The 26,605-nt window shown below is 51.2% G+C and overlaps 7 protein-coding genes and 1 non-coding gene across 8 annotated transcripts; 2 read left to right on the plus strand and 6 right to left on the minus strand.

The window, feature by feature from the left end:
- Positions 1 to 3,248: 3,248 nt before the first annotated feature.
- G6M90_00g014620 (uncharacterized protein) lies at positions 3,249 to 3,368 on the minus strand (the record flags this gene model as incomplete). The annotated part of the gene is made up of 1 exon (XM_066129755.1): positions 3,249 to 3,368. One exon carries the CDS (start codon positions 3,366 to 3,368, stop codon positions 3,249 to 3,251), a length of 120 nt encoding a protein of 39 aa, XP_065985903.1.
- A 1,679-nt stretch (positions 3,369 to 5,047) lies between these two features.
- Positions 5,048 to 7,436, minus strand: crn1 (Coronin-like protein crn1; the record flags this gene model as incomplete). Its single annotated transcript, XM_066129756.1, has 8 exons — positions 5,048 to 5,890; positions 5,950 to 6,064; positions 6,120 to 6,156; positions 6,227 to 6,648; positions 6,729 to 6,875; positions 6,942 to 7,084; positions 7,192 to 7,280; positions 7,403 to 7,436. The coding sequence occupies 8 exons, from the start codon at positions 7,434 to 7,436 to the stop codon at positions 5,048 to 5,050; spliced, it is 1,830 nt and encodes a 609-aa protein (XP_065985593.1).
- Positions 7,437 to 8,319: 883 nt separating this feature from the next.
- On the minus strand, positions 8,320 to 9,106 carry G6M90_00g014640 (uncharacterized protein; the record flags this gene model as incomplete). Its single annotated transcript, XM_066129757.1, has 2 exons — positions 8,320 to 8,579; positions 8,644 to 9,106. The coding sequence occupies 2 exons, from the start codon at positions 9,104 to 9,106 to the stop codon at positions 8,320 to 8,322; spliced, it is 723 nt and encodes a 240-aa protein (XP_065985789.1).
- Positions 9,107 to 10,454: 1,348 nt separating this feature from the next.
- On the plus strand, positions 10,455 to 10,527 carry G6M90_tRNA00000010. Its single transcript has one exon. It is a non-coding gene; the product is annotated as a tRNA-Arg (tRNA).
- A 1,855-nt stretch (positions 10,528 to 12,382) lies between these two features.
- On the minus strand, positions 12,383 to 16,879 carry BUD4 (Bud site selection protein BUD4; the record flags this gene model as incomplete). The annotated part of the gene is made up of 4 exons (XM_014693572.1): positions 12,383 to 12,841; positions 12,909 to 16,376; positions 16,659 to 16,802; positions 16,865 to 16,879. The coding sequence occupies 4 exons, from the start codon at positions 16,877 to 16,879 to the stop codon at positions 12,383 to 12,385; spliced, it is 4,086 nt and encodes a 1,361-aa protein (XP_014549058.1).
- A 2,031-nt stretch (positions 16,880 to 18,910) lies between these two features.
- Positions 18,911 to 19,825, minus strand: his-7 (1-(5-phosphoribosyl)-5-[(5-phosphoribosylamino)methylideneamino] imidazole-4-carboxamide isomerase; the record flags this gene model as incomplete). The annotated part of the gene is made up of 3 exons (XM_014693571.1): positions 18,911 to 19,200; positions 19,272 to 19,461; positions 19,526 to 19,825. 3 exons carry the CDS (start codon positions 19,823 to 19,825, stop codon positions 18,911 to 18,913), a joined length of 780 nt encoding a protein of 259 aa, XP_014549057.1.
- Positions 19,826 to 20,303: 478 nt separating this feature from the next.
- dotC_0 (Efflux pump dotC) lies at positions 20,304 to 22,535 on the minus strand (the record flags this gene model as incomplete). The annotated part of the gene is made up of 9 exons (XM_066129758.1): positions 20,304 to 20,622; positions 20,686 to 20,739; positions 20,813 to 20,878; positions 20,941 to 21,298; positions 21,357 to 21,556; positions 21,632 to 21,807; positions 21,865 to 22,114; positions 22,234 to 22,301; positions 22,368 to 22,535. 9 exons carry the CDS (start codon positions 22,533 to 22,535, stop codon positions 20,304 to 20,306), a joined length of 1,659 nt encoding a protein of 552 aa, XP_065985607.1.
- A 2,050-nt stretch (positions 22,536 to 24,585) lies between these two features.
- Positions 24,586 to 26,580, plus strand: cysM (Cysteine synthase B; the record flags this gene model as incomplete). Its single annotated transcript, XM_014693569.1, has 7 exons — positions 24,586 to 24,778; positions 24,846 to 25,038; positions 25,099 to 25,225; positions 25,284 to 25,374; positions 25,430 to 25,490; positions 25,549 to 25,909; positions 25,975 to 26,580. The coding sequence occupies 7 exons, from the start codon at positions 24,586 to 24,588 to the stop codon at positions 26,578 to 26,580; spliced, it is 1,632 nt and encodes a 543-aa protein (XP_014549055.1).
- Between the last annotated feature and the right edge of the window lie 25 nt (positions 26,581 to 26,605).

Raw genomic sequence — 26,605 nt, forward strand, 5'->3', positions numbered from 1 at the left:
ACGAAGATAACAACGCCGCAGGGCTGGGCAACGCAGGGCAGGGCAGGGCTGGGCAGAGAGAGCGCCGATGTGCTTACTACTACGGAGTACTAGTAGTCGTACTACTAGTACTCGGTAGTTGATTGGCCGGGGGTGGAGGTCCCGCCCCTCCCAGGAACACATGCAGCAACCAATCGACTTTTACCGCCGGGTTATTCTTAGAAACGCGCTGGGCGGAACAGATTGTCATCAATGATCATAGGCCGTGGGCAGCCCAGAAAGAAAGAAGGACTGAATGAAGGGAAAGAGGACAGGCACCGCCGGCGGCACCGGTAGCAAAGGCAAAAAGTGCCGCCGGATCATGCCATCCAGTCACTCAGACGCAGCTGTACTCGCGCAAGAGTCGATGGACTGGACGCTGCATAAAGGAATAGCAGCTGCAGCGACAACGACGATCGACAATGGCGAGTTTAGGGCCAAACACCGGCGACCGATTTATGCACAGAACACAGTGTGCCAGATAGGTCAAGCCACCGACACCACAGGCCCGTCGAGGTTAACTAGCCGCCGATGAGCAGGTCTGGCAGGACTACGGGCCGGAGGACGGAGGAGGCACCATCAGCTTGGGCCAAGGTCCAAGAGTTGTCTGGTGCCGGGAGATGATCTCTGTAGATGCGGAGTGGCTCGCGGAGGCTCCTCTGCCATACAGTTTTCTTAGGTAAGCGAGTCTCCACGAGCCAACCCGCATCCGAGGAGATACTCGGTGTTTGCGGGCAGCGTATTCCCACATGTTCCTCGCCTCATGGTCGCCTCAGGCCGGTGTGGTCCGTGGAGACGGACAAGACTGCAAATGCCTTGGACAATGCGCCGCTTGTCTCTTCCGAACCTCAAGCAGTCACTCGGCCAGATGCCCAACCATCCGGCCCCGCACCGTGAAATGATCTACTTACTACTGCGCTGCTTTGACGACCATTTTAGCTTCAAGCCTCGACCCTGGGTTCATTCTGTGTTGCTAGCCTCCAGGTTGATCTGCTAGTCTCGCGACGGCGTCATACGGCATCGTTATCGCCAAGTTGGTTCCCGAGCCGCGCGCCATCGTCCATCCAACGCTCTAGCAGCAGCGTCCTCGTGAGCTCTCTTGACACCTCGCTGAGCCATCGGTGCGCCATACTCCGCCACGTCCGTGGCTCTAACCAGATGCCGTATCGAGTCCGTCTGCAAGGCTGATACAGCCTACTGCCAACCTGAAACAGGCCCAAGCTTCCTTTCACGTACTGGACTATACAAGACAACACCAAGTTGAACATCTCCACCATGGCCAGTCTCGACTATCACCTTCCTTCTGGGCAGCTGACGATTCCTTATTGGTGTGCTCTGCATGAACTCCAAGTCTGGCTGACAAGTTGTATCATGCACTCGGTGCCACTCCTCTCTTCCTCTTGACGGCAACGTCTTGATATCATGCACTTGTGCTCCCCCCCCCAAACTCCGCCAAGTCACCCGTATACCCATACTTGCCACTAGCGAGAGCAAGAGTCATGCATAGCCCGGCCTGTCAAAGTCCGGCTGTTGCAAGAGAGCCACACTGCGATGTGAGTTGCAGAATATGAAACCTGATACCCGCGCTTTCTAATGGGCCATGAAACAGAGAGGCTGTAGCTTCGTTCTGGAAGAGCCTAGGAGCAGGAGCTGTCCGAATTCGATGATCTCAAACTCGTCGACATGGCGTAAACGTCCCCCGGAAACACAACAGAATGGGCCATAGCTCTCATCCGAACGTATTCTAGTTTCACAAAGTTGCCTGGCCCGCTCAACATACATACGCATCAAGTCTACAGCGCCTTTACTGCCACCTTGGACATGCTTATCGTTCTCGATGACCAGATGGATTTCGTGTTACGCCATCGACGGTGCGATGAACTGGAAGTGGACTGCTCTTGTGACGGATGAGTTGGTGGCGTGGAAGCTAGACGCTGCATGACGTCGACCTTGACCTGCTTCCAAAACAAGCCGTCGTGCTTTCGTATAAGTGAACCGCGCGGTTTTGTTCCGTGGCTTGGTATAGCTCACATGGCAGCTTATTGTTTGTATTGGCTCTTTCTTTCGATTCGACGACGGTCGACATGGAATGCTAGTATAGAGGCTATAGTCTCCCCTTGCTGTCATGGTTATGTCGCCGCCGACTCCCCTCCTCTTTGAGAAGAGACAGGCAGGCAGTGGAAAAGATAGACACCCATGATTTGGTCTGCTGACTACCTGGAGCTGACTCCTTCTGTAACACTTTGATATGACCAGCAGCGAATAAATTGGCCTTTCCATGTGCACTAGTTTCATCTAAGGGCTTGAGCATTTGGTCATTGGGTGCCTATTATCAGGATAGCTCAACCCACGGACTTGGAAGTCCTGAACTGCCGCCCCTCACTCTGGTATCAACGTCCCCGCATCATGCCATCCCGCAGTTTCGACTAAGATGGAATACGGGTACATATTACAGACGGATATCATGGGTGGTCATTCACTGAGTAATTCATGGTTGGAAGTCGTACAACCCAGGGGATAGATGTACACGGCGGTACAGTCACAAGCTTACCTCGTGCTTCATGCGAGAACGGCGCCATCAGTCTTGTGTCCAAGATGTGGAAGCATATATCTGGAAAAAAAATGATGACGTAGAGGCTTGCTTCACCATGCTGCGAATGGGCCGTGAACCAAGCTCAAAAAAGATAGCAGCAGCAAGCACAGAATTCTACCTTTTTTCCTTTTTCCAAAACAGCACGTCTATGCTGAGCCACTGCCGTCGCAACCAGATTCAAAGAGCATCTGAAACGACTCAAACATCGACGCATCCCTGAATGTCAACACACAGACATACAGACAAGCAATGTGAGGCAAAGATGGAGAATATAACAGGGAAAAAAAATGGAGGGAGCATGACACATCGTGGATAGACGCTTAGTTTATGGACGAGCGTAAGCGATGTTGCGTCCTTGTCCCCCAGCTGTTCCGTATCGTGCCGACCAAAAAAAAAAAAAAAAGGGTCCATGTCGAGCCCGGCCAGCACGGCGGCGATTGACCACGACGACTAACCAGGCACGGAGGATATCAAGCGTGGAGAAGCGCCGAAGATAGTTGGCCGGCGCGCATGGCAAGCGAAAAAACGGCTTTCAAGCGTCCGTTGATATTCGGGCGGCCCGAACACGCTCGCCCAGCCGCCACGTATCAAATGGCAAATAGTCGACGCAAAACAAGGTCATCAGGATCGATGGGAGCTAGGAGACTGGCAGCAGCATGAAAAACGAAGCCCAAAGCAGCGCAGGCGTGTCCTCCAAGGCGAAGGCGTGTGCGGCATCGCCGCCGGCGACTGAGTCGTAGAAACAAACCCGTGCCATTTTATCCCGCCCTGGAGAAAAACAGAACAGAACAAAACCCTGGCAAAAGGGCTTGCGTCTTGTGTGAAGTTTAAGAAGAACCTGGGATTTCAAGACGCGTCGCCCGGCCAAGGTTTTGCATCTTGCTCCCGCATGAGCGCTCTGCGAAATGCCATCTTGCCCTTCAGATGGGGAATTTGACTCTCAATGCGAAGAATCATGCAAAACATGTCAAGTCGTCGGAGGGGAGCGCTGCTGCAGAAACCCCCTCGTTTCAAGGCCATCTATACATATGTATGTACTCTGCCTCGGTACATGTTGGAGAGGGGGGGCATATCAAGACCCTGCCAAGGTGGTTTGCCACAGATTGCTGTATCCTCTTGATTACTTTTTTGATTTTCTGTAGATTCCTCTTCCCACCGGGGCGTTACTGTAGACGCCCGCGCCTGAACGACCACACCTCCTGCGTTTATGTAGCTTGGCCACTATGTAGGTGAGTGAGTAGGTTGTAAGCTGAAACAGGGTCTGGTGAAACGGAGGTGATGCGTCGTTTGGGATTGGCCGTTTTGGGTGGCCGGTCGAGGGTGCTGGATTTGCAGAGCGAGAGGGGTCAAGCTGGTTTGGACCATGCATGCCTGCTTCGGGGATAACCACGAGTGTGGCTCTGTTGATGGATGGGTTCTTGGTTGTTGATCTGTCTTATGCGAGGGCCATGTGTGCTGGGATGACGCTTGCTGAGGGCGGGGACATCGCCGGCCTCTGGCCTTTTTTTTTTGTCATGGTTGCAGTTTGGATGGCTGTGTTTGCGAGGCATTGATGATGGATGGGCGCTTGGACTGGGGGGGTTGGGCGGGTAATTGTTTTCGTGGCGAAAGGAAGAAAGAGAGAGATAGAGAGACATAGAGAGAGAGGGGGAGAGAGAGCACGCACTGGTGGAGTTGATGTTCGCCTTGGTTACATACATGATGCGTGTTGGAAACTGGAGGCCGCTTCACTCTTCTTCGCTATCGGGTATTCAATATGAGCCTTGCAGTGTGTAATGATGTAGAGATGGTCACGGAGGCACAAGTCGAGTGTCTTTTTTTTTGTTTTCGTAATAAAGATGAGTCTTGGCCGTCAACTACGAAACTCTCCAAGCTCTTCGATTTGACATGTCTGTATATATCTTAGTGGAAATCAGGATAGTAAAATAGCCCTGCTCCTTCGCCTTCTTATCCACACAACTCCGCAACGTCTATACGGTCTGTAGGGTAGTTCAGACGGGTATTGTATTTCATGATGCTTCAACTTGCATTCATATCTCCATTGCACCAAGTGACGATTATGACCTGGAATCAACCCCAGAACAAACTTGATCAGTCTGCATCATTATACATGCCAAAACAGCTTCGCGAGCTCACAACCCAAACTGTCAACCACCCCTAGAAGCCTCACATCAAATGGTTAAGCAACCCGGTATGGTATTGTCTCGCTCACATAGCATATACAGCACGCTACACCTCCTACCCTATTCTTTCACCGTAATCTTCCTCATGCTCCCTCTGTCCAAGACAATAAAGCAAAATTGTCCTCCCAACTCCACGGCAGCCATGCACCGGTCCTCCACCGAGTCCTCATCATCATCAAGGAAAAAATAAAAAAAATATATGGCCAAATCCAAGGGAAACCCCAGCGTAGAAGCTACCACGCGTGTCTACGTCTCACGACCGCGCCTCCTCAAGCTCCAGTTCTAGTTGTCTAATGCGCTCACTCTGATCCTGCGATCCAGAAGTGTTGACTTTTTTCTTCAAGGACTCGACTTCGCCTACTAGCTGGGTGATCTTGTCGTTCTGAACAGTGATAATCTTGGCCTGGTTCTCAAGCAGCTGCTTGATCTGGTCCAGGGAGGCTTCGACGCCAACAGACGGCGTGGATGAGCGAGGTGCGGCAGCAGTGGAAGCCGTAGTAGGGGTGGGTGTTTTGGCCGGAGATGCTACCTTGGCTGGCTCGGGAGTAGGGGCAGGCTGCGTCTTGACAGGAACGGGTAGAGGCTTGGGATCGTTTCGACCAGCAACTCGCTGCGTTGGTCGTGAGATTTCCTCGAAGCTGGATGTCTCGTCTTGGTCATCCTGGTCGTCCCCTTCCGTGTCCTGGAACTTGTTGGCCAAGTTAGAAATGGAGGTCTTCTGGTCGTTCATGGTGGGCGGGGGACCACGAGTAACAGGTGCTGGTTTCTGGACTTCCTGCTTGGGCTCCTCCTTCTTAACAGGCGCAGGAGCAGGAGCAGGAGCAGGAGCAGGAGCAGGTTGAGCAGGGGGCTTGTAATCAGATGGCACCTCCTTAGGAGCGCTGCCATCATAGATGCTCTCCAAGTCAATCTTGGCTGGGATCCCAGTCTTGCCCCCGAGCCACCCCTGTGCGCCGACAGCAGGCTTGGTGCCAACGGCGGGAGGGAAGATATCAGCCTGGAAGGTTTCGGCACGGCGGGGAACGGTGAAGGAAATGGGCTCGATGTAGCTGTCGTTGACGGTCTTGTAAGCTCGCATAATTTCATTTTCGTGGACCTGCGTTCGTTAGCATGTTGGACGTTTGCCGTCTTGTTCTGAGAGTCAGCAAAGCGTACGTTGATGCCACGCCTGGGCAAGAAGGCGATGCCTCGCTGAGGATCGGGAGACTTGTATTCGCTGAGGAATTCGAACTTGTCGTTTTCATATTCGTAGTAGCGAATGTTGCCGTCACTAGAAGCACGTCAACAAAGAGATCTCAAATCTATATAGAGAAACAAGTGCTTACCCTTTGCCAGCAAGGTACAGGCAGTTTGATCCCTCATCTACTCAAGTTAGTACTTCCCACTTCCCACCCGCACAACAAGAAATACACCAGGCCTGTCCAAGACTTACCCCAGAATGGCATGCAAACACCAGAGATAGAATCCAGCATAGTGAACCCTCCAATCGGCTCCGTCCTTCCCGGTTCCCACAGGCCAATTTGTCGCTCGCTCATTCTCGAGAAACCGGTAGTAGCAAAACGGTTGTGCTCTCCCATCCAAACAGCTCTGCTGTTCTTGGCGCCGCTATGACCAGCAGCCTCGTGGACCGGCTTCTCCTGGCGAACATCCCATACTCGAATCTTCTTGTCGCGAGAGGTCGTCACGAGCATGGTACCGCTGGCGTTCCACGAGAGACTCTGAACAATGTCGCTGTGCTTCAGGGCAAGAGAGGCCTGGCCAGTACCAACGTCCCAAATCTTGATTGTAAAGTCGCCCGAGGCGGAGGCGAGGATATTCTCGGCGGCGGGGTTGAAGAGCACCTGTCCGACTTTCCTGTCCGACGATAAGGGGTCAGCAGCGTCCGTAATTATCGCCCATGTGGCCCCATGCATAATCCATTTGTCCCGGCATACCTCGAGTGACCAGCGAGCTTGCCCACAGGCGACACATCAGTAATGTCTTCGGCGTCAGTGTACAGAGTAAAGTCTCTGGGGACCTCCCACACAAACACCTTGCCATCCTCGGAGCCGGAAGCGATGATATGATCGTTGAAAGGGTTCCTACAAAGACGTCTCTGTCAGTGCTGCCCGCAATGGGAAGCCCTTCGAGCAGATAGGGTCACAAACCAGTCCGTGTCCAAGACAGTGGCCGTGTGTCCCCGGAACAGAGGAATCTGGTCGGGCAGCTTGCCCCTCTCGTTCAGGGGGATCACGGCAAAGGCACCGCCGCCGGAAGAATCCCAATTGACGGACAAATACTCGGGGTTAACCTGTGAAAGCACCGATGGTTAGCCATAGGGGCTCTGCGCAGGCAGCACAATGCTTGTTCCGGCATTGCGCAGCAAAAGTCAGTCCTTGCGCCGCCGCTTTGTCTTACCTTGACCAGGTTGGTGTCCCACGCATTACGACTAATGTGCAGGTTATCGTAGCAAAACTCCTTTCTCGTGGGCTTTCCAAATACATGACCTGTAATGCATCGCTTAGAGTCAGCTATGCCTGTTTTCCAAAACAACATGTCGTCGTGGTCGGCAGGGTCGGGGGCGAAGGGCAAGCAAGGCAGTGAAGTAAGTAGGCGTAGCTTGACATACGGTACTTGGAAGCCCTCACGAATCGGCCGGCCATGATGTCGGATACTGCTGCAGCACAGCTGCAAGGTTAGAGAAGAGGGATGTTCGAGGGGAGGAAGTGAGATGGCGAGAAGGGAGATAAGGATGGGTTTGCTCGCGTGAGGATTGGAAAATTGGAAAAAGGTGTCAATGGGAACATTAAAGGGTTTCGCCAGCTGGTGGAAGTGGCCTTGAGGTCACAAGACGGCGGCGGGCAGGGTGACACCAGCAAGGTACATGTACAAGTACGTGTGCAAGACGGAGGGGCGGTGCAGAAGCGGAACCGCGTCAAGTCCAAGTACCTCCAAGTACCTACTGGGCGAGGTAGGAATTGCAGGGTAACACACTGACAGGTACCCGCCCAACCGCCTAGACGCATTGACTTGACTTGGGGGGATCATCGGTGCCAAGTTGCCAACATTTCACTTGAAATACAGATCGACCAGACCACTACATGTACTCAAGTAGATGGATTGATGTCTGCATGTGATGCCAGTCTGCCACCGTCAGCGTCTGTCTAGTACTTGCTATATACTACTTAAAGGTATGTAAAGCCCAGCAATCAGGTATTTGCACAGATGAATACCAAGTGCTATTTATTATCAACAGCTCGAGAAATGGACTCCGTCCAACCCAGTTCAACCAGCACGCCTCCTGGCTGTGCCCCCTTGACGTCGTCAGAACAGAGCGAACACGACTGTTGTATCAACTTCCGGTAAGATTATGAGTATGCATTAGATAGCATCACCAAGTTCGGCCCATCGACGACTATTATGACAACTCATGGCCACGTTCTGCTGACGTCAATCATAATGTGGCTTGATGCCTGGTGATGCCATCGAACACATACTCATAACCTAACCGGAAGTTGATACAACGGTCATGTTTGTTCTCCATCCTCACCTCCTACCAACACCAAAGCGCCGGGGATCTTGTTGAGGCAGGACTCCCGCGTCTGAATGGGCACTTGTGTATTTGCCTTTCTCGAAGTCCTTTATCCCACCGATTGTGTATTTGCCTTTCTCGAAGCCCTTTATCCCGCCGAGTGTATTCTCCCTAGCACAAATATAACGCCTTTCCTTGTGCACAATCTCCGTCATTGGTACCTCATCAGCAAGTATCTCAACGAGAGTGTTGGCTCGAAAGACAGCCTGCTCGCCTCTTTTTTTGGTAGTACGCTTGAACTTGTTCTCCATCTTTATTGATGAAGCGACATCGCATACCAAGACGGGAGGCAGGATCTGTAGGCGTTGAAGATAATGCGTATAGAAAAGGATGCATTATACCAGGATCACGTATATCAAAGGTTATCCACATTCTGTAGTTTCCCTCATGATCCTGCTGCAAGTCTATATCATCATCGACTTCGACTCGGCATGCGCCTAATTCGGCTCGACGTGGGTACGAAACGCTCTGAGGAGGGGGCAAGAACAACTCGTAGTACTTCCCCCGGAATTTGCTAGCCTCATCGCTCCAGCGACGCACAAGTCCCCGAGCGCCACCTTTTTGATGTGTCCATTTTCCCGACGATGACCTTGAATTAACATCTTCTTGTTGAAGCATCTGAGCGCCCAGAGCAGAGTAGATATCCTCCATTGGAGGATGCTCCTCTAACTCGCAAGCTATCGTCATGGCATCGATGAACTTATTGATGCTGGCAACCAGTTCAGGCTGTACATCAAGCATGTCGCTAAGCTCAGGAAGCGTTGGTTTACAGTGGGAGGCAAAAGACGTTTGACCAGATCAGATATCTAGCTATCACGCCCTATACTGTACTATACTGCAGTATATTAGCATATACTTCTTAGTTGGCAAATATACCTTGCCGCAGGCCATGGTACTGCCATCGCGTACTTACTTGGCAAGCTCAAGGGGCGCCGATTCTGTATGTCTATCGTGCACTTGCTTGGTGAGTCCAAGGAGCGCCGATTTTGTGTGCCTACCGTGCACTTACTTGGTAGGTTCAAGGAGTGCCGATTCTGTATGTCTATCGTGCACTTGCTTGGTGAGTCCAAGGAGTGCCGATTCCGTAGTACTGCGTGTTCTTGCTCGCATCCAGCTTGTAGATAATCCTGTGCCGTGTTTTGTTTCTTCGTGTGTCTTGGAGCTTTGAAGTAATTTGGGCTTCTTTTTCTCATGTAGACAGGTGAGAGCAAGTGTTGTCATTGATCTTTCTCCATTGGAAGACAAGCTTTATTTGAGTCTAGGAACTCGAGATCAGGTTGAACTTTCACACTTTGGAGCCTCGTATCAGTAAACATTATATTGTGAAAAATGAATTGAAAAGCCAGGTTACCTCTCTAATTCCCTTCGGCAAAACAGGCGAACTTTCTGCAATATGTGCTGGCGGCTTGTTGGATGTGATGATAGTGTTTCTCACAATAAATAAGCCTTTTTCAAACGAGCGGCGTTGCTCTTCGGTTGGTAATTATGCCGTGCTCTCGGAGACTCGCTTTCGTTTAATACCTGCTGTCATTTCCATAGTGGTGGATGTGAGTTGGGACAACGATTGGTAAAGAGTCTGGTCTGGTTAAAAAAAAAAGAGAAGAAGGGAGAAACAACAGGCACATGGGCAAATATATAAGTTGGGCGTCGGAGAGGAGTCTACCAGTCAACGAGCATATCAGCAAACGGGTCTACCTGCAAACAAGTATACTAGCAAACGGGTTGACTTGCAAACGAGTACTCTAGTAACAAAAGGTCCATCCCAGGCGCCGGCTGAGGAAGCTGTGAGCCTGAAGCTCATGCCATGTGGCATGCATGCACGTCGAGCCAAACGCTTCACCTCTCAAGAGTAAAATGAGAGTTCAGACACGTGGCGCTGTGAAAAAAAACTCGCAAGTTAATGCCATGGCATCCCACTCACCCCACAAGACCATTCAGGTCGAATTGATTAAATGATTCGAATACTACATGTAAAAGGCCACCAAAAATGCCAAAAATGCTCATAAAATCACAACAAAATAGCCATAGCGATCTATTTTCAGATACCGAATATATTATTTTAGCATCCGGGTTTGCAACGGTAGTAAGAGCCCCCGTGGCCTAATGGCTAAGGCGTAAGACTTCTAATCTTAAGATTGCGGGTTCGAGTCCCGCCGGGGGTTTTTTTCGCCTTTTTTTTACCCGGTTCCACTATATTTTACCTAATTTTCTGATAAATTCCTTTTTTTTTTTTGGCCTTTTAGGTCTATAATTGTAGTGTATTTTAAGGAAGTAAGCAGGTATTTTTGAAAGATTAATTATATATTATAGTATTCGCTATTTGTCTCAATCTAGAAAAATACTCTACTGTAATTTTAATATAACTCCCTAATTAGTGCCTATCTTAATAGGTGTATGTATATATATATATATATATATATATTTGGTTTCCGGTTAAAAGTATATTTATAAGGTAAATTACTAAATATATAATTACCTAGGTACTTCTAAATCTCTTTATCAACTTAACTAATACTATTAAACTAGTAAAAATAATAATAAAAAGGCTAAATAATAATAAGGGCCTACTAGTAATATATTATAAGAGCCGTATTAGGCTTTAAAATAATAATAACAGTAAAAAAAGCACCAAGTACACGCATCGCGATGCGTTAAACGCAGTAGCTCAGGTGACGCCTTAGTGGAGGTCAAGAAGAACACTAAGGAGCTAGTTAAAAAGAAATAATATTAAAGAATACGTGTTTAGTCCCCCCTATATTATGACAAGCCTTACAATTCAGACCCTGAAAGTTTAGCCATGTGTGACATTAGTTAGTAGGGCCAGCTGGCAGGTTATTTGCTAACAGCTGATAAAGTAAAGCCTTTTTTTTCCCTGATAAAAATTAAGAAGCCTTCCCAGGCTAATAAGGCGATATAAAACAGATAAAAGAGATATTAATTCTAGTAAAAAGTACTAATCCTTTTATAAAAATCCCATGGGTCTTTTAGTATCTTTTACTCTACCTTAAGTACTTTAAATTTTCTGACAGACACCTCATTAGGCCCTTGGCCCCTGCAAGCTCCATTGGAAGTCACTGGTGGCTAAACTTACAGGGGTTAGATTGTACGTTATCCGACAGAAAGTCGGGCAGGTAAGACACCCCCAGCTCTACTCTTTTATTCCTCGTAACAAAAGCTAATTACTAACCCCAACCCTACACTACTATCAGGAGTATAAAAGTGTGAAAACATCATGTCTTCTAGGCCCTCATAAATCGCGCTGTCTGGAATTTGCGGCACAAAATGTCTGATTTCAAGCCAAGTCACGCAGAAGCTGTCCATGATACTGCACCGAATTGGATGGCCCGTACTAGCGACACCGCCAGTCATGACACACTTGCGACTGACAAGTCCACCAGACATTCCTCATGAGAAGTTCAACTGCCTCCGTCCATGTACCTTGCAACTTGCTAAAGACGCATCACGCTTCATCATTTATTGGAAAGTTAGACTTGACCCTTCGTGCGCGAGAACATGCCGACCGCAGTGGGTGTGGTGCATCTTGGTGACGTTGTTACCCGTCCAACATTCACTGATTGGCGTCAAGGCAGTGTCTCCATTACGACTTATATTGGTGAATACAAAGTTCATACATACAATCCTATCATACCGCCAAATAAAACAAGTCGACTAATGAGATACCGGCGACGCCGCAAACATTCTCGAGGCTGCTAAATGCCTCGCATGGTCTGTCCCTACTGTGCTTCAATCACTCTCTACAGAACAACCAAAATAGCAAAAAGCTTTCCAAATGCAAAAAGAGGCCAATAGCCTTGAACAAACACTCAACGCACAAAGCACCTAAACTGTATATAACTCCAGGTTCCCGAACCTGTCGTGAGCCCGTCGTGAGACTTGGTGTGAGCCTGTGTCTTCGTTGCCTCATGCCATGCGTGTCCGTGAAACAAATTCCGTAAAGGAAAGAAGAAGGTATAAAGCAATAGGTGGTAAGTAAACAGGAAGCCGAGGGTTTTGGGTCTATGAGACCGTGCTCTTTGACCGCGAGTGTACACGTCGGCCCTCTGCCTTGCGCCGAAGCTGCTCCTCCCGCCTAAGAACAATCTCACACCACTTCGCTCGTGATCGAACACCGTTAATCTCGTCCATAGAACTATCTCGTCCAAGGATTTCTGACAAGACTCGCATCCACCCTTCCTTGTCCTCAGCAGCGTCGGCGTAAAAGTCGATTACTTCGCCATTATTGAACCGGATGCGGAAGCCTTCCTCAACAAACATGTAGCCTTCTTCGTCTTCTGCGAATGCAGATCGTCGGCGCCTACCGCCCTTTCCTGTCGTCTCCTTCTCCATTAATGCCCTTCGGTCATCAATCAGTCTCTTGGCATTCGAGAGATTAATGGTGGCTCGCGGTTGTCGAGTTGCCTCATGATAAGCAGTCAACTTGGTACCAACCAGCTTAAAATATCGTCGACGCCAGTACTAAAAATAACGCTGTCAGCCTCCGCCCTTTTTGATTGACTCTGGAATGATTGCATTTTAAACTTACGGGACAATCGCCTCCTTGTTGACTCAAATGGCCTTCCCAGTTGCGAGAAAGCCGTTCTTCAGCAGCCTTGAGTTCCCGAACACACGAGTTCATGCTCTTGGGCATGTCATCATCCGTTGAATTCTTGGGACGAGGTACGAAGAGCAACTGAAGTTCAAGCTTTCCAATTTTATACGGGGCGCGTCGAACAACCGCCGCCGCCGCGGTTCCACGCTTGCTCTTGACACTGCAAGCAAAGCTCTCTTCCTCGGTGGCCCATTCGTTGAAACAGGCAATCTCAGCCATGTATGGCCGGCCAAAGCATCGGTGCTCGTGTTCCTTCAAGCAAACGTATGATCGAGCAAAGCTACCATCCTCAGCGGTGAGAGGAGATAGGAGCTCATATCCTGATGGAGCGCAGTTCCGCTGGCGGGCGAGCGCCTCTCTTTGCTGGCGCTCTTCTTCCTTTTGTCGGAGCTCCATCTCTCTGCGCTTCTTCGGAGATGCAAACACACGGCTGAAAGTGGAAGTCTTGGTCTTGACAGGCTTGGTTGCTATCTGTGCATCCAGGTACGCGGGCTTCTCTAGCTTGACATTGAGCGTCAATTGGAACTCCAAGTCGTTTGGCACCACCAACTCAAACTCTTGTCCAATGGGGGCATTTCTGGCTAGTTCAAGCCAGGCTGTGGTGACACAGTGGACGCCGTTGTCCAAGGTGAGGCTGAACCAAGTTCTCTCATTCTTTGGCAAGGGAAGATCCAGGTCCTTGACTCCCATGACCTTGACAAAAAGTCGGCCCCTCTCACCGCTGTCAATGGTAGCGACTTCGGACTGAAGGTCTTCCTCAAGCCCATGGTTGATAGTCGTGGCATTGCTATCCCTGCCAGGCAGCGGTGGGATGGCGTCGCTGGCGCCGGTGATGCGCTTGCGCATGCTGCGTGGGCGAGTCTCTCCGTTCCACGGCTCTACCACCCAAGTTTCTGGGCGGCCTTGCTTGACGGGAGAGCTTTGAGCAGATCTCGCCCTGCTGTGGTCGTCGCCGTCCTTGTCGCTGGCCGTAATGACCTTTGTATTTTGCCGCATGAGATAGCCTCGTTTTTGTGCCTCAATGACACGTTCAAAATCTTGATCGAGGCTCAGGCCCATGTCAAGATCCAGAGTAAGGCTGCGATTTTTGAAGCTTGGGTGACGTGCGATGAACTCGTCCTGCTCCAGCAGCCCCTCGGCTCCCATATCCCGTGACATGCGGTTGCGGTGTTTCTCAGGGATGGGTGGCACGTTGGGCACCTCACGACTCACCTGTCTGCGAGCTTCGCGCATGGCAGCAAGGTCTGAGGGGGTATTGGAGATTCGAGTCTTGAGCTTGGCACCAGAGGCTTTGATAGTGGCGATTCTCTCGGGAATGGCAGGAGGGGACTCGGTCCTTTCTTCCTCAACAGGGTGGTGAATGACTGAGCTAGGACTGCCGGGCTCGTCTGCAAATTCATCATCAGGCTCACCCCAGCCACTGCCATCGTACTCCGGTTTCGACATGCGTCGAGTAGGCGTTGCGGGTCGTTTGGGAGGCTCAAGAATCTGTTGCTCACTGCTTCTTGTCTCATTCTCATGTATAGGTTGGTGCTTGACCGGCTCTTCAACCGCCTTGGGGGACGTGAACGGGTCATCTACCCCATCGAAGCCCAGTCCAGTTGTGAAAGGTTCTAATTTCAGATGTTGGTGGGGTGAATGGTCTTGCTTCTCAGCGGTTGCTGCAACCTCCTCAATTTGCTGCGTAATCTGGGGCTGCTCAACGTATTCTTCCTCAGTCTGCGCTCCTTCTGCTACATCCTCATCAAGGGCCAGAGTTTCTTCCTCATAGTAGTCTAGGACATCCTCGTCCTCACCGTCTTCAGAATTTCTGGTGATGATGACACTAGCTTCCTGCTCATAGTCGGACTCTACCAAGGAGTCCTCCGTTGATGGGATAGGAACGTCCGGATCCAGATCCACAACGGACTCTTCTGCGTGCGGCAACAGACTCCTCTGGGGGCTGGCTGCGGGAGACGAGATGTGGTGTCCAGAGCGCTCGTCAACGGCGTTGTTACCGTTTACACGGCGCATAATGGATTCCCTGGAGATCTTGGGTGGTATTTGAAAGTCTATCCCCGAGATATCTCCAATAGTATCATCGACCTCAAAAGCCTCCAGCGCCGTCTCGGACTCTGCCTCGGAGTGCGGAGTTCCGCCTCTCTCACGGCCGGCTCCACGTCGCATTCTGCGCTCCCGCTGCTGCTCAGCGGCGGTCTTGCTGTCGCCATTATCGTCAGACAGCATCATAAGCTTCAGTCGCTCCTCCAGGGTCATCTTTTGACTACCAAAGCTCTGGATATCAGATTTGGATGCGAATGCGGGTGGAGGGACGGGCAGGCTCCGGTGTGAGCCGCCGAGCATTCTTTCGGCCGTCGCAGATAGTCCGGGAGAGGCCCCGTTGGAGCCTGAAGACTGGCTTCTAGAGTGGCCCGTGCCTGGCAGAGGAGGCAGTGGTCGATGGTCTCCGTTGGAGGTGGCAGAGTCAGAACGCTTGTTGTTGGTAGGGGTTGTTCGTCCGGTAGCCGCCATCATGGGGCCAGGCTCCGGTATTGGACTGCCTTCAAACTTGCTGGGGTCCAGAACGCGGTGAATCACGGGGCTGTCACCGCGCCAGTCGTCCGGGCCAACAACAGGAGTCTTGTCAGTGTCTTCAAGGGACTCGTCAAAGCTTTCGTCCTGGACGTCGATATGCGCGGGGTCATAGAGGTCGTCGTCGTCGTCTTCGTCCTCAACCGAGTCGTAGCTGCCCTCTCGTGAATTTGTTCCGATAGATGAGAGGTCAGGTGTGGCCATTTCATACTCATTGATCTGAGGCGGCGCGGCGTCAAAGGTGACACTCTTGTGATGCCGGCTCAGGTAGCGGCCGTCAGGAAGTTCCTTCTCGCTCAAAGACGAATGTCCGGACCAAGTACCGACGTCGGGGTCAAATGTGTTCTTGTTGAATTTGGTTGGTGAAAGAGAGGACTTGGTCGGGGAGGCTTGGTCTTTGCTTGGAGATCTCGCCGACTTTTGGGTAATCTCAGGCAGCTTAGGTGAAATCTTGGACGGGCTCATCATGGACAGACTCGATCTGTTGTCGGGTTCTTGAAGATCTGAGTCTGAGGAGCGAAAGCCACCAGAGCTCGACGAAGACGTAAGGACGGTTCCTTGGACCTTTGCCAGGGGTCTCTCGATGTGCGGGATTCTGGTAGGGTCATATTCTTGCTTCTGCTCCAGCGCCAAGATGTTGCTGTTTCTCACACGAGACGCCCTCTGGAGGCGCTCAATGGAAGAACGGCGGTTTGGCGAGGGCGAACCAGAACAGGCGCCATGAAGCATGTTCTCAGAGTTGCGACTCTGCCAGAAGAGTCTTGGTGAAGTGGAAGACTCCTGCGGTGAGGACTGGAATGGTGAAGAGTCGTTGCCGGGCAGCGCAGACCTCTATATCACAAGTGTTAGAAATAAGAGATGAAGACGTGAGGAAGTTTATGGAGACGGGGGAGACTGTGCGGTGTGAAACCAAATGCACGAAGCCGCGAGAACCGGTGGGGAGGGGGGGGGGGCATCAAGTGGTAGGACAGAAACAGAGGACATCATTCAGATGCCAGAGACGACCAGCCACAACAGGGCGCATGAACAATGATGGTAGTTGCAGTAATGGCAGGTGATCTGGGGGTTGGGGTTTTTGGGGGGGATGGCTATGGGCATGGGCATGCAACCAACCTTGGGAGAATACGGCTGCCAGCTTGGCGAATTTCGTCTCTTCTCCGTTGGTGATATCTCGCTCAACGGACGAGGAAGCGGGCTGGCCATCGTCTTCTTTGGCGAAGGTGTTGGCGTGTTCTTGGAGATGCGAAGAGGATGCACCTGAGACCCGAGCGTTAGTGTGATGCGGAGGAGCAGGTGCAAAAGGGTCAAGTTTGCCATACCGGCTCGGTGGCCATGGTGACCACAGCTTGGTTTGTCCTGGTGTTGCAGGGTCAAACAGTTGAGGAATGTGTCGGCTCGCAGAACGGCAGCAGAGTGGTGCGATGTGGATGTCTGGAATGCTGTTGAGCGGCTTGGCCAAGTTGGTGTCTGAGGCAATACAAGCTGCCTTGGTGCCTTTCCACTGCGATCAATGAGGCCGGGCGAGGCGGCGCGAATCGACATGCACGATGCGACTCGTCACGATGCGTCGACAGCTGGCTGGGAAACGGCCAATCTACACAGCTTCTCGCAGTATCATCCAAGAATGAATGACGCTGACGCTGACGATGAGGAGTCGGACTGACAAACGGAGAGTGGCAGCACTTAAGGAATGCAAGTGATTGATAGTAGACGACATTGTCGAGGCGCATGATTGGCCTGGGCTGGATAAACAGTGCCGGGGAGATTCGAGGGGGGTTGCCCCGGCAACCGATGGTCCCAGCGCCGAGGCCGCCATGAACCCACCAGAGCCGCCATGCAACCCGCCTTGCACCCGTCTTGCACCCGCCTCGCACCCGCCTCGCACCCGCCATCGTGCCACCCTCTCGCACCCGCCTTGAACGGCCCCAGCACTCGAGGGCAACTGGTGGCAGCGAGCAGCCCCGTGACGCCCTAAAACGGACCAGTAGCACGGCGTCGCAGGGAACACGCCACACTGGCAAGAAACATGAAGCAGCACTTGAGAACGCACCGCTTGAGAACGCACCGGGGGTCGACTGGCCCTTGTCAGGTCAACTGGTCCTTGTCAGCTCGAGCAATCCGATGGCTCCAGTGCAGTCTGACCCCGCCGCAGCTGCATCTCGGGCGCAAGACGCCACTGCTGCGGCTCGAGACCTATTTATTCATCGCCCCATGATCCCACGACTCCATGGACTCCATGATGAGCGCCATCCTGGTCCGCTGCCATCGACTTCTTCCAGTCTGGTACGGAGTGCTCCGTAGAAGGATGAACAATACTGGAGTCACAGGAAATACCGTCATCGGAATCTTGATCTCCCCCATCCGCCCGTCCGCCCTGGTCAGCCATGCTCCCAATGGAGTCGTCGTGGCAGCGAAGCCCAGATAAGCCAGGGTCCAAAAAGACGACATGCGCAAAACAATGGAATGGAACCGCCCACTGCTGTCTGCGCACTGGTGGGGGGACATGATCAACTGACGGCCTGTACGAACCCATCCGTGATGGATAGCTTGTATGCAGCCTGCCTCCTCCTGCACGCTCTGCGCGTCCTGCACGTCATTGCTGACGGCTGCACATGTGCGATGGGGAGTCCGATGAAGAGATGATAGTACATAGTATTCCTGTCTGGATTCTGGAGAGCCATTACGGGGCAACCATATCTTAGTTTCACATGGTGCATATCGCATGTTGCATGTCGTAGACAAGAGCCAACTTTAGAATCAACGTCTCTCTGCGCAATGATGGGCGCTTTGTGTTCAACGTTGGCTTGTTTCAACTTTACCGGGAACTGGGAGCAGTCAATGGCACAATACCTCGTATATGCTGTACAAATCGCCTCCTCCGCCTGTTCTCTCCACCCCGACCATTGATTCAAAGCCTTGTAACCTTGTCATTGTGCAGTGGTGCACAGAGATTGGCGATCGGAGCATGCTGATAACTCGGTATGTGTTGTTATTAGTGCCCTGTTCCTTGGCCAACGACCCATGCAAGGAAACAAATGTGTAAACAATTGTTGCCGTTGTCGTGGATGCCTCAGCCACCACGACTTGGGACAAAAAAAAAAAAAGCGCGCAATTAAATAGAACGACCTCGGACTCTGTATCAGAAGCGGCGATTAAAAAAAAAAGTCACCTGCATTTGTCCCCACCAAAAACAGCACTTGAGGTCTTGCACTCTTGGCCATTTATTTGTATGCATCAGTGCGGCGACTCCCGCGTCTATTAGACCGCTCATTGCTCTTTGGCTAAACTACCCTAGCTGCATTATGCTCTTGCGTTATCTTCGGTCATGTTTGTTACATTCCTTTTCTTTCTATCGTAGCATTTAATTACTCCTCCTGCCTTCTATTCCAAACCACGCAATCATCAAACTTGACCCCGTTCCCACCAAAACAGTCCAATGCACTACCAATAGTCAGGTCGACTTTGCCCCCGCTGAGCCGTTTGACGAGATCCAAGTCTTCCAGATACCGCCCTCCACCGGCATAAGTGACGGGGATAGAGCACCACTCGGCCAGTCTCTCCACTAGCTTCTCGTCTATGCCCTTCTGCAGGCCCTCATTGTCTGCCGCATGAATCAAGAACTCGGAGCAATACGGCTCCAGGGCTTTGATAGATTCTGGTTCCACGGTCAGCCAAGCCGTCAACAAATTCCGTACCCTGGAGTCCCATTCCCGGCCAGCCACCTACCTTGATTGACCTCCATGTCCGTTACTGTTTGCCATTTGTCCATAGCCACAAACCATGAGGCCTCACCGCGCCGGCGACAACTCAGATCAATGACCAGTCTGTTCTTGTCGCCGCCCAAAGCTCCGAGAACGGCGTCTAGTCTTGACTGGCTAAATTTCCCTCCCGGGAAGAGATATGATGTGATAATGACCTGGTAGTGTTCCCTTTAGCCTCCGATATTGCGAGCCGTCTTCTGCCGGGCTCGTGGAACCAACCTTGGAAGCCCCCGCGTCCACCCACTCCTTTGCGTTCTTGTCGTTGATCCCGCCACCTACTTGCAAGTGACCCGGCCACGCCTGCAACGCCTGCTTGGCAGGCTCCGTGTTTCCCGGCCCCAGCATGATGGCATGAGCGCCCTCGAGGGAATTGCTCCGGTACAACTCTGCAAAGTGAGACGGAGGGTGTTGTGACACATAATTCGTCTGCAGGGCCGACGAGGCGCTGTCGAGAGTCCCGCCGACAATCTGCTTAACCTGGCCGGCGTGTAGGTCTATACACGGTCGGAATCGTGTCATTATAGCGGTTGAGCCGCGCTCAAGGCTCAAATGATGTAGTCTTGCTTGAGTATGGATGAGTTTTCATGCTGCGATGTGGATGAGATGAGATGAAGTTGATGGTGGGTGGGGCTGGTCAAAAGTGACGCAACAGCAGTTTGTCTCGGGAAGGAACTGGACCACGCCTAACTACCTAGGTAGACACTTTCTCCTTCACTTTTTTTTTTTTTTACTTTGCCTCGCACGCCGCATTCCAGTTTCAGAATCAATTATACATGTATTGATTAAACACAGTCATGTAGCCTATGCTCGTTAAATAAGTACTTTTAGACTTTTAAATCTTTTGAAATCCTCGGCATGACACTCTCCTTTTCCCGCCTAGTCCAGTCTGTCTATATTTTATCACGGCGGCCGTACTTTTTTAACCCACTCTAATCCAATTCTACAAAGCTGACAGAAAGAAGAAGAAAATCCTTTGAGCAATAACAGGTCATGAAATCTAAGCTGCCTCCTTCTTTTTCTTCTTCTCATCGTGAGCTTTTTGCGCCTCCTCCTTTAACTTTTGGTCATCCGGTCGACTCAACTCTACCTGCGGCATGAGGAAAAATGCCAGGACAAATGCAAATGCGGCCAATGATGCACCGATAATGAAAATAATACGGAACCCTCGTTTATATGCCGGGAAAAGAATAGCTCTGACACGGTCGGCTTCTTCTGGAGACACTTCTCGGAGATATTCTTGTGGGTTGCTGAGTAGGACTTTGGCTGCGTTTGCATCCAGGTTAAGGGATGAAAATGCTCCAGCCAGAATGTTGTTGCTGCACATTATCAGTACGTTGGTATAAAGTAGGAAAGGGGTCCATGTGTAGGTTTTGGCTCACATTACAGTCCCAGAGACTGCAAGTCCAAGGGTTGACCCGAGGTTTCGGACGAAACTGTTGCACGCTGTTAACATCTGCTGGCTTAGGGACGGGTTGTCCCAATCTCTTCTTTTCTTTCTGCACATACTTGCGAAATGAGGTAACGATTGCCATGTCGCGGCGCTCAACGCCGGCCTGTGTTGCAATCAATGCCCTGGGTGAGTTAGATGTGAAACTCCATATAAATATGTGCCAAGTGCGGCAGAATCAACTAACGGCTGTAGTGTGTTGCCAACTCCAACACCAATCAGTAAAGCGTAACCAATCTGTTTACCAAGTCCGGTGGTTTCGTCCAAAGTCGACATGAGACCAAGGCCAACGGCCCAGCATACCCAGCCAAATAAAATACATTCCCGGTACCTGCCGATCCAGTGTACAATCAAGCCGGAAAGAGTGCTGCTGATAGTTTGAAGGATGGTGATGGGAAGAAGAAGAGCTCCTGACTTTGTGGCAGAGTATCCATAGACGAGCTGGTAGAAGGACGGGACATAGTACACTTGCATGACAAAGTTCCATCCGTTAATGGCCATTGTTAGGCATGCGCCGTTGACGATCTTGGACTTGAAAATATGGACTGAGGCATGTTAGCGGCCCATGAGGCGAAAATTGACAGGCAGAAGTGAGGCACTCACGAGGCACAAGAGGATACTTTGGTCCTTTCCACTGCCACAAAACGAAGCCAATCGAGACAACCACACCAATCACCATGGTGGTGATGACTTGTACGGAATTCCACGAGTATTCGCGACCTCCCCAAGTCATGCCCAGAATAAAGATGGTCATGCCGGCAAATGCCAGGAAGATTCCGCCGAAATCGACAGCCTTTAATTTTCTGAAGATGTGTTAAAAAATAGAGGAAAGCAAACAAAAAACCCCGGCTGGACTATCGCAGCACGACGAGACTTACAGTTTCCAATCTCCCTGGACCTTCTTTAACGGCATGAAAAAGATGACACAGCCCGTCGTTAGGGCAGTCAATGGAAGATTGAGACGGAAAATCCAGCGCCATGATTCAGAGGACTTGGACGAAAGAGCACCACCGATAACGGGGCCAATACCGTTTGCAATGGCTACAACGGCACCCTTGACACCTTCATCAGCTTAGAAACAAAGAGCAGGTTTGGCCACAAGGTCCCTTACCAGAATTCCTTGGTACTTTCCTCTCTCTCGCAAAGGCACGACGTCACTGACAATGAGTTGCGCGACAGTCATCAAGCCACCGCCTCCAATGCCAGTAAAAGCGCGGAAGACGGTCAGTTGTAGCACGGATTGAGCAAGAGACGATGCCAAAGATCCAATAAAGAATATGGCGAGCCCAGTTAGCAGGACTACTTTGCGGGACCAAATGTCGGAGAGTCGGCCGTATAGCAATTGTCCCACGGTAGACGTTCTATTCGTCGCATTAGCGAATGTCCTTCTTCTGGACGTTGTAGAGGTACATGCATGAAATAACCACTAGCAATCCATGATACTTGGTCTGTTGATCCCAGAGCTCGTCCTATGATGTACAAACTTGTGGCGAGGGTGGTTTGGTCCATCAAAGCTAACAGATCAACGCTGGCACAGGCGAGAAAGATCTGTGGCGGTCAGTATGAAGTCGACAGACAGCGTGAGCTATTGTCAGAGAAATGGGTGCGTATTACCGTAATGATTGTTCTTTTGGGCACATAGTTCGTCTGCTCGTTGAACTGGTGTACCTTGGCGACTTCGCCGTCGCTATCAGACGATGCAGACGCATCGGCAGATGGACTTGCTGGCACACCTACCACCACGGCGGGTTCCTGTGCCTGGCTTGACGACTCTTTCCCCATCTTTTCCGATTTGAGGTGGCAATATGCTGCTGGTTTGATCAAGTGGTCATCGACTCATGGCCTCTTCGAGCGAGGGACGGCAATTTGAACTTGGAGACCAAGTTGGGTTTGCGAGAGGGACAAAGCAAGAATGGACTCGAGCGTGGCCAGGAATGACTCGAGCGGGTTTTGCAAGCAGGTTGAAAAGCTTATCGATTACGACAAATAAACGACCGACAAACGACGTTTGCGAACCTGTATGACCAATAAATGCGAGGTATGAAACCAAATAATGTCAGGGTTTTGGTCGAGATCCCCTCGGCCCCTGTTCATCAACGACAAGGTTTGAGGGCCATTGAGCACGTACTTGGGTTGGGACGGTAATACTGACGTTGTATCAGAAGGGCGAGATCCGTCCATACGGCAAGGCAATTTGTGAACAATGCGACCTACTGGCCCACGTCGCCAATCCCTGATAATGGTCTAGTCTCCCTTCTTTGGCAGGTCTTGCCGTTGAGCAGCCAGCGAAAAAGCAACCATCCACGGGCCTGTATAGTTGTGGCCAGAATAAGCTTAACGAGATGGCAAGCCAAGCAAGTCCGACGAGTGGAGAAGCATAACACTTGGCTCCAACCGCGAAAGCCTACTTTACTTGTTCGATTGTCCGAATGGCTTCGTGACAGGCGGTCACATTGCTTCCGGCCCTACTTTGACCGCTTTGCGGCCGTTGAAGACCCTCCGCGAGGTTGCCATGCCATGATATACAGCTCTATTCCGTGGCTACACGAACTCGCAGGTGAACTTTTACTGCATCCCTCACGGCGGTTTAGATTACCGCCGTAGAGCGGGGGATGATATGTGCAGCAACCTTGAGAGACTTTGAGCGTATTTGAGAAGCCAGCTTTCCTATTCTAGAAGGATGTGGTTGGTGGTTCCTGGTCTCAGGCAAAGAGATTAAGCTCAAACAGGGAGGAGATCGACGCCGTCTGTAAGGGTCGAAAGTCAAAGCCCATCTCCACCAGCGACCGCGATCTTGGCGATTGGAAGTGTTCTGGGGAGGGAGGTGAAACTATCAGGGTGTGCTCTCGACCCCGAGGACAAAAAAAAAAGAATCGTCAGGCCACGCTGCAAAGACTGCCTAAAGGTTGTGTGTGCTACTGGCCGGACGAACGAGGGACGTGTCGCATAAGCAGCACATCTTGCATCTCTACAATACCTTGGTGGTCTTATTACTACCCTGATGGACAGACATGGGTGAGTTTTTTTTTTCTTCCATTTCTTTGTTGCTAGCTCTATGTATGTATGACAGACAGTTCGCTCAGGACAACAAGGTACTTGTTAAGCACTGTCAAATTATATCACAACGATTGGTATTTGAGTTATCCATCAGATAAGAAAACCCACACTTCGTCAACCCCAGGCGTTGGCCCAGCTCGATCCCAGCAAGACATGTCGCTGTCTACCTATTTGCCAGTCTAGGCGTAGTATTACAACAAATTGCTGGCCCCTGGTTCTCTTGGCAGATGCAGCTGGTGACTGAAACCCAGTGGCGTGCTGTTCTAGACAAAGACATGCGAAGATCATGACAGCACGAAACCGCCGTTAGCGGACATGGGCTGTAGGACCGGCATGTAAGTCACGGCGAGCAGATGATCAGCAACCTCGTATCATTGGACGTAAGTAAGCATTACAAGCCACACAACGTTGCAGGAGCTAGAGGGGCTATTCAATAATGGAAGTGGATTTTGTAATGGCCGATGCGGGTTTTGCGTTGTTTTAGCTAGGTTTACGGCGCCCGCTCGTTCTCACGCAAGGTTCCCGGTGATAGTTGGTCGCAGGGATGTCGACGACGACGACGACGACGGGATAAGTACCGTGGCTGCTCTTCCAAGTAGCTTATTTTATTTGACGCCTTGACTTGGAAAAAACAAAGGGTGGTAGTCCGAGCTGCAACGGCATATACATACATGCATGTATATATATCAAGCACAAACAAAACCTGACCCTGAAAGACCGGACGAAAATACCACCAAAACACATAGGCAAATCAGAAGACGACTAGACGGCAGCCATGGGTAATGACAACTTCTTGAACGTCTACAAGGGGCCCGACTCGGTTCGGCAGTATTTCGATCCAGAGTCGTCGCCGCCAATGCCCCTGGTTGAGATACCGGACTGTCTCAACCCCTACCGCTCCGAGGGTATTCGCATCTACGCGAAGATGATGTCTATGCATCCCGCTAATAATGTCAAGTCAATGCCAGGTATATGACGGCGGCCACAAACTATTCCACTCATGTCATGTCTGTCTAACTCTTGGGTGTCTTGTAGCCCTCAATCTTTTGCAGAATAGCATCGTCCCAGACAAGACCAAGACTGTTGTCGAATACAGCTCCGGCTCAACCGTTCTTTCCATGTCCCTGATTGCCCGGGCATTCTATGGCCTGCCAGATGTCCGGGCTTTTCTTAGCAATAAGACTAGTCTTGCCAAGATTCGCCTGATGCAGCTATTCGGAATCAACATGTACGTCATGACTTGGCTCTTGTTTATACCTTGACAACGGAGTACTCATATACATCCTAGCACGCTGTTTGGCGGTCCCTCACAACCCGAACCGCTTGATGAGCGTGGTGGTATTCGGGCTGCGCAGAGATTGGCACAGACGTCTGACTCGGCGACTATTAACCCTAATCAATATGAAAACGACAGCGTAAGTCAGGCCACGATTCACTTTGTATACTGTATGCTAATATAACCCTGTCGTGTAGAACTGGAAGTCTCATGTCAAGTGGACGGGGCCTCAAATCCTGAGGCAGCTACCTGAAATTAACATCATCTGTGCAGGCATGGGCACTTCAGGTGAGCTCCCTGGCTCTTCATGTGTAAATGTAACATTGCTAACTTGTGACTGAAGGTACCATGACTGGTCTTGGCACGTACTTTAAGGAGGCAAAGCCTAGTGTCTTCAGACTCGGGTGAGTGTAGTCTTGAAGCATTCGCCGCTCGATCGGAATCGCTAACACAACAAAACAGAGTCTGCACTGCAGCCGGTGACCGCGTCCCAGGACCCCGGTCGTACGCCCTGCTGGCACCTGTTGAGTTCCCTTGGAAAGCTGCCGTTGACCACATCGAGGAAGTTGGGTCGCACGACTCGTACTCTCTCTCCTTGGACATGATCCGAGAAGGTCTTGTTTGCGGACCCTCGTCCGGGTTTAACCTCAAAGGCCTCTTCCAGTTCATTGAGAAGCGCAAGGCAGAAGGCAATCTCTCCCAGTTGGCCGGGTCGGATGGCGAGATTCACTGTGCCTTCTTGTGCTGCGATTTGCCATACCAGTATGTAAGCGAGTACTTTGACAAACTGGGCGAGTCGTTTTTCCCATCCATCAAAAACGAGGTATGTGCCTAAAAAGCAGCCAACTGTCGGTCACTTTCCGTCATTCATGACTAATTTGAGATTAGGAACTCCTCGGCGTCGATGTCTACAGATATGACGAAGCCTGGGAACGAGACGCAGCCGACGCCCTCGCTGCCTTTTTTGGTGTCAGCAAAACTGTGAGCGGCGATGTGCTTTTGGAAAACAGCGCTGCTCGGCCCAAGTCTGAAACTACAATCATTGATCTTCGCCAGGCGGCAGACTTTGAAGAATTCCACGTCCCCGGATCTACCAATGTGCCGTTCGTCCAGGCGGACCAGCCCAGTCCCTTCTCTGATCCTAGCGCCCTCAAGGGGCTATGGACTGGGCTTGAAGAGACTTTCAAAGTCCCTCACCAAGACCTCCAGTCCCTGCTTCACGGCAAGCGTGTCTTGCTCCTGTGCTACGACGGCGACAGCTCCCGCGTGGCGAATAGTGTGCTCCGGGCCAAGGGGTACGAGACGGACAACATCAGGGGAGGATTCAAGGTCCTCCACCAGCTGAGAGACGAGGCGAAGCGCTCCCTTGCCAATGCGACGCAGCAGCAGGGCCAGATGTGGTTGAGACTAAGTAGTGAGACGGAGGGGATCACGCCGTCGCAGCCGAGCCAGATTTCGGTGTCTGTTCAACCATTGGGATCCGCTTCCGGCTAAGCGCATTACTTGAAAAGAAAAGGGA

This window comes from Metarhizium brunneum, chromosome 1 (genome assembly GCF_013426205.1).
Source record: "Metarhizium brunneum chromosome 1, complete sequence".
NCBI lineage: Eukaryota > Fungi > Ascomycota > Sordariomycetes > Hypocreales > Clavicipitaceae > Metarhizium > Metarhizium brunneum.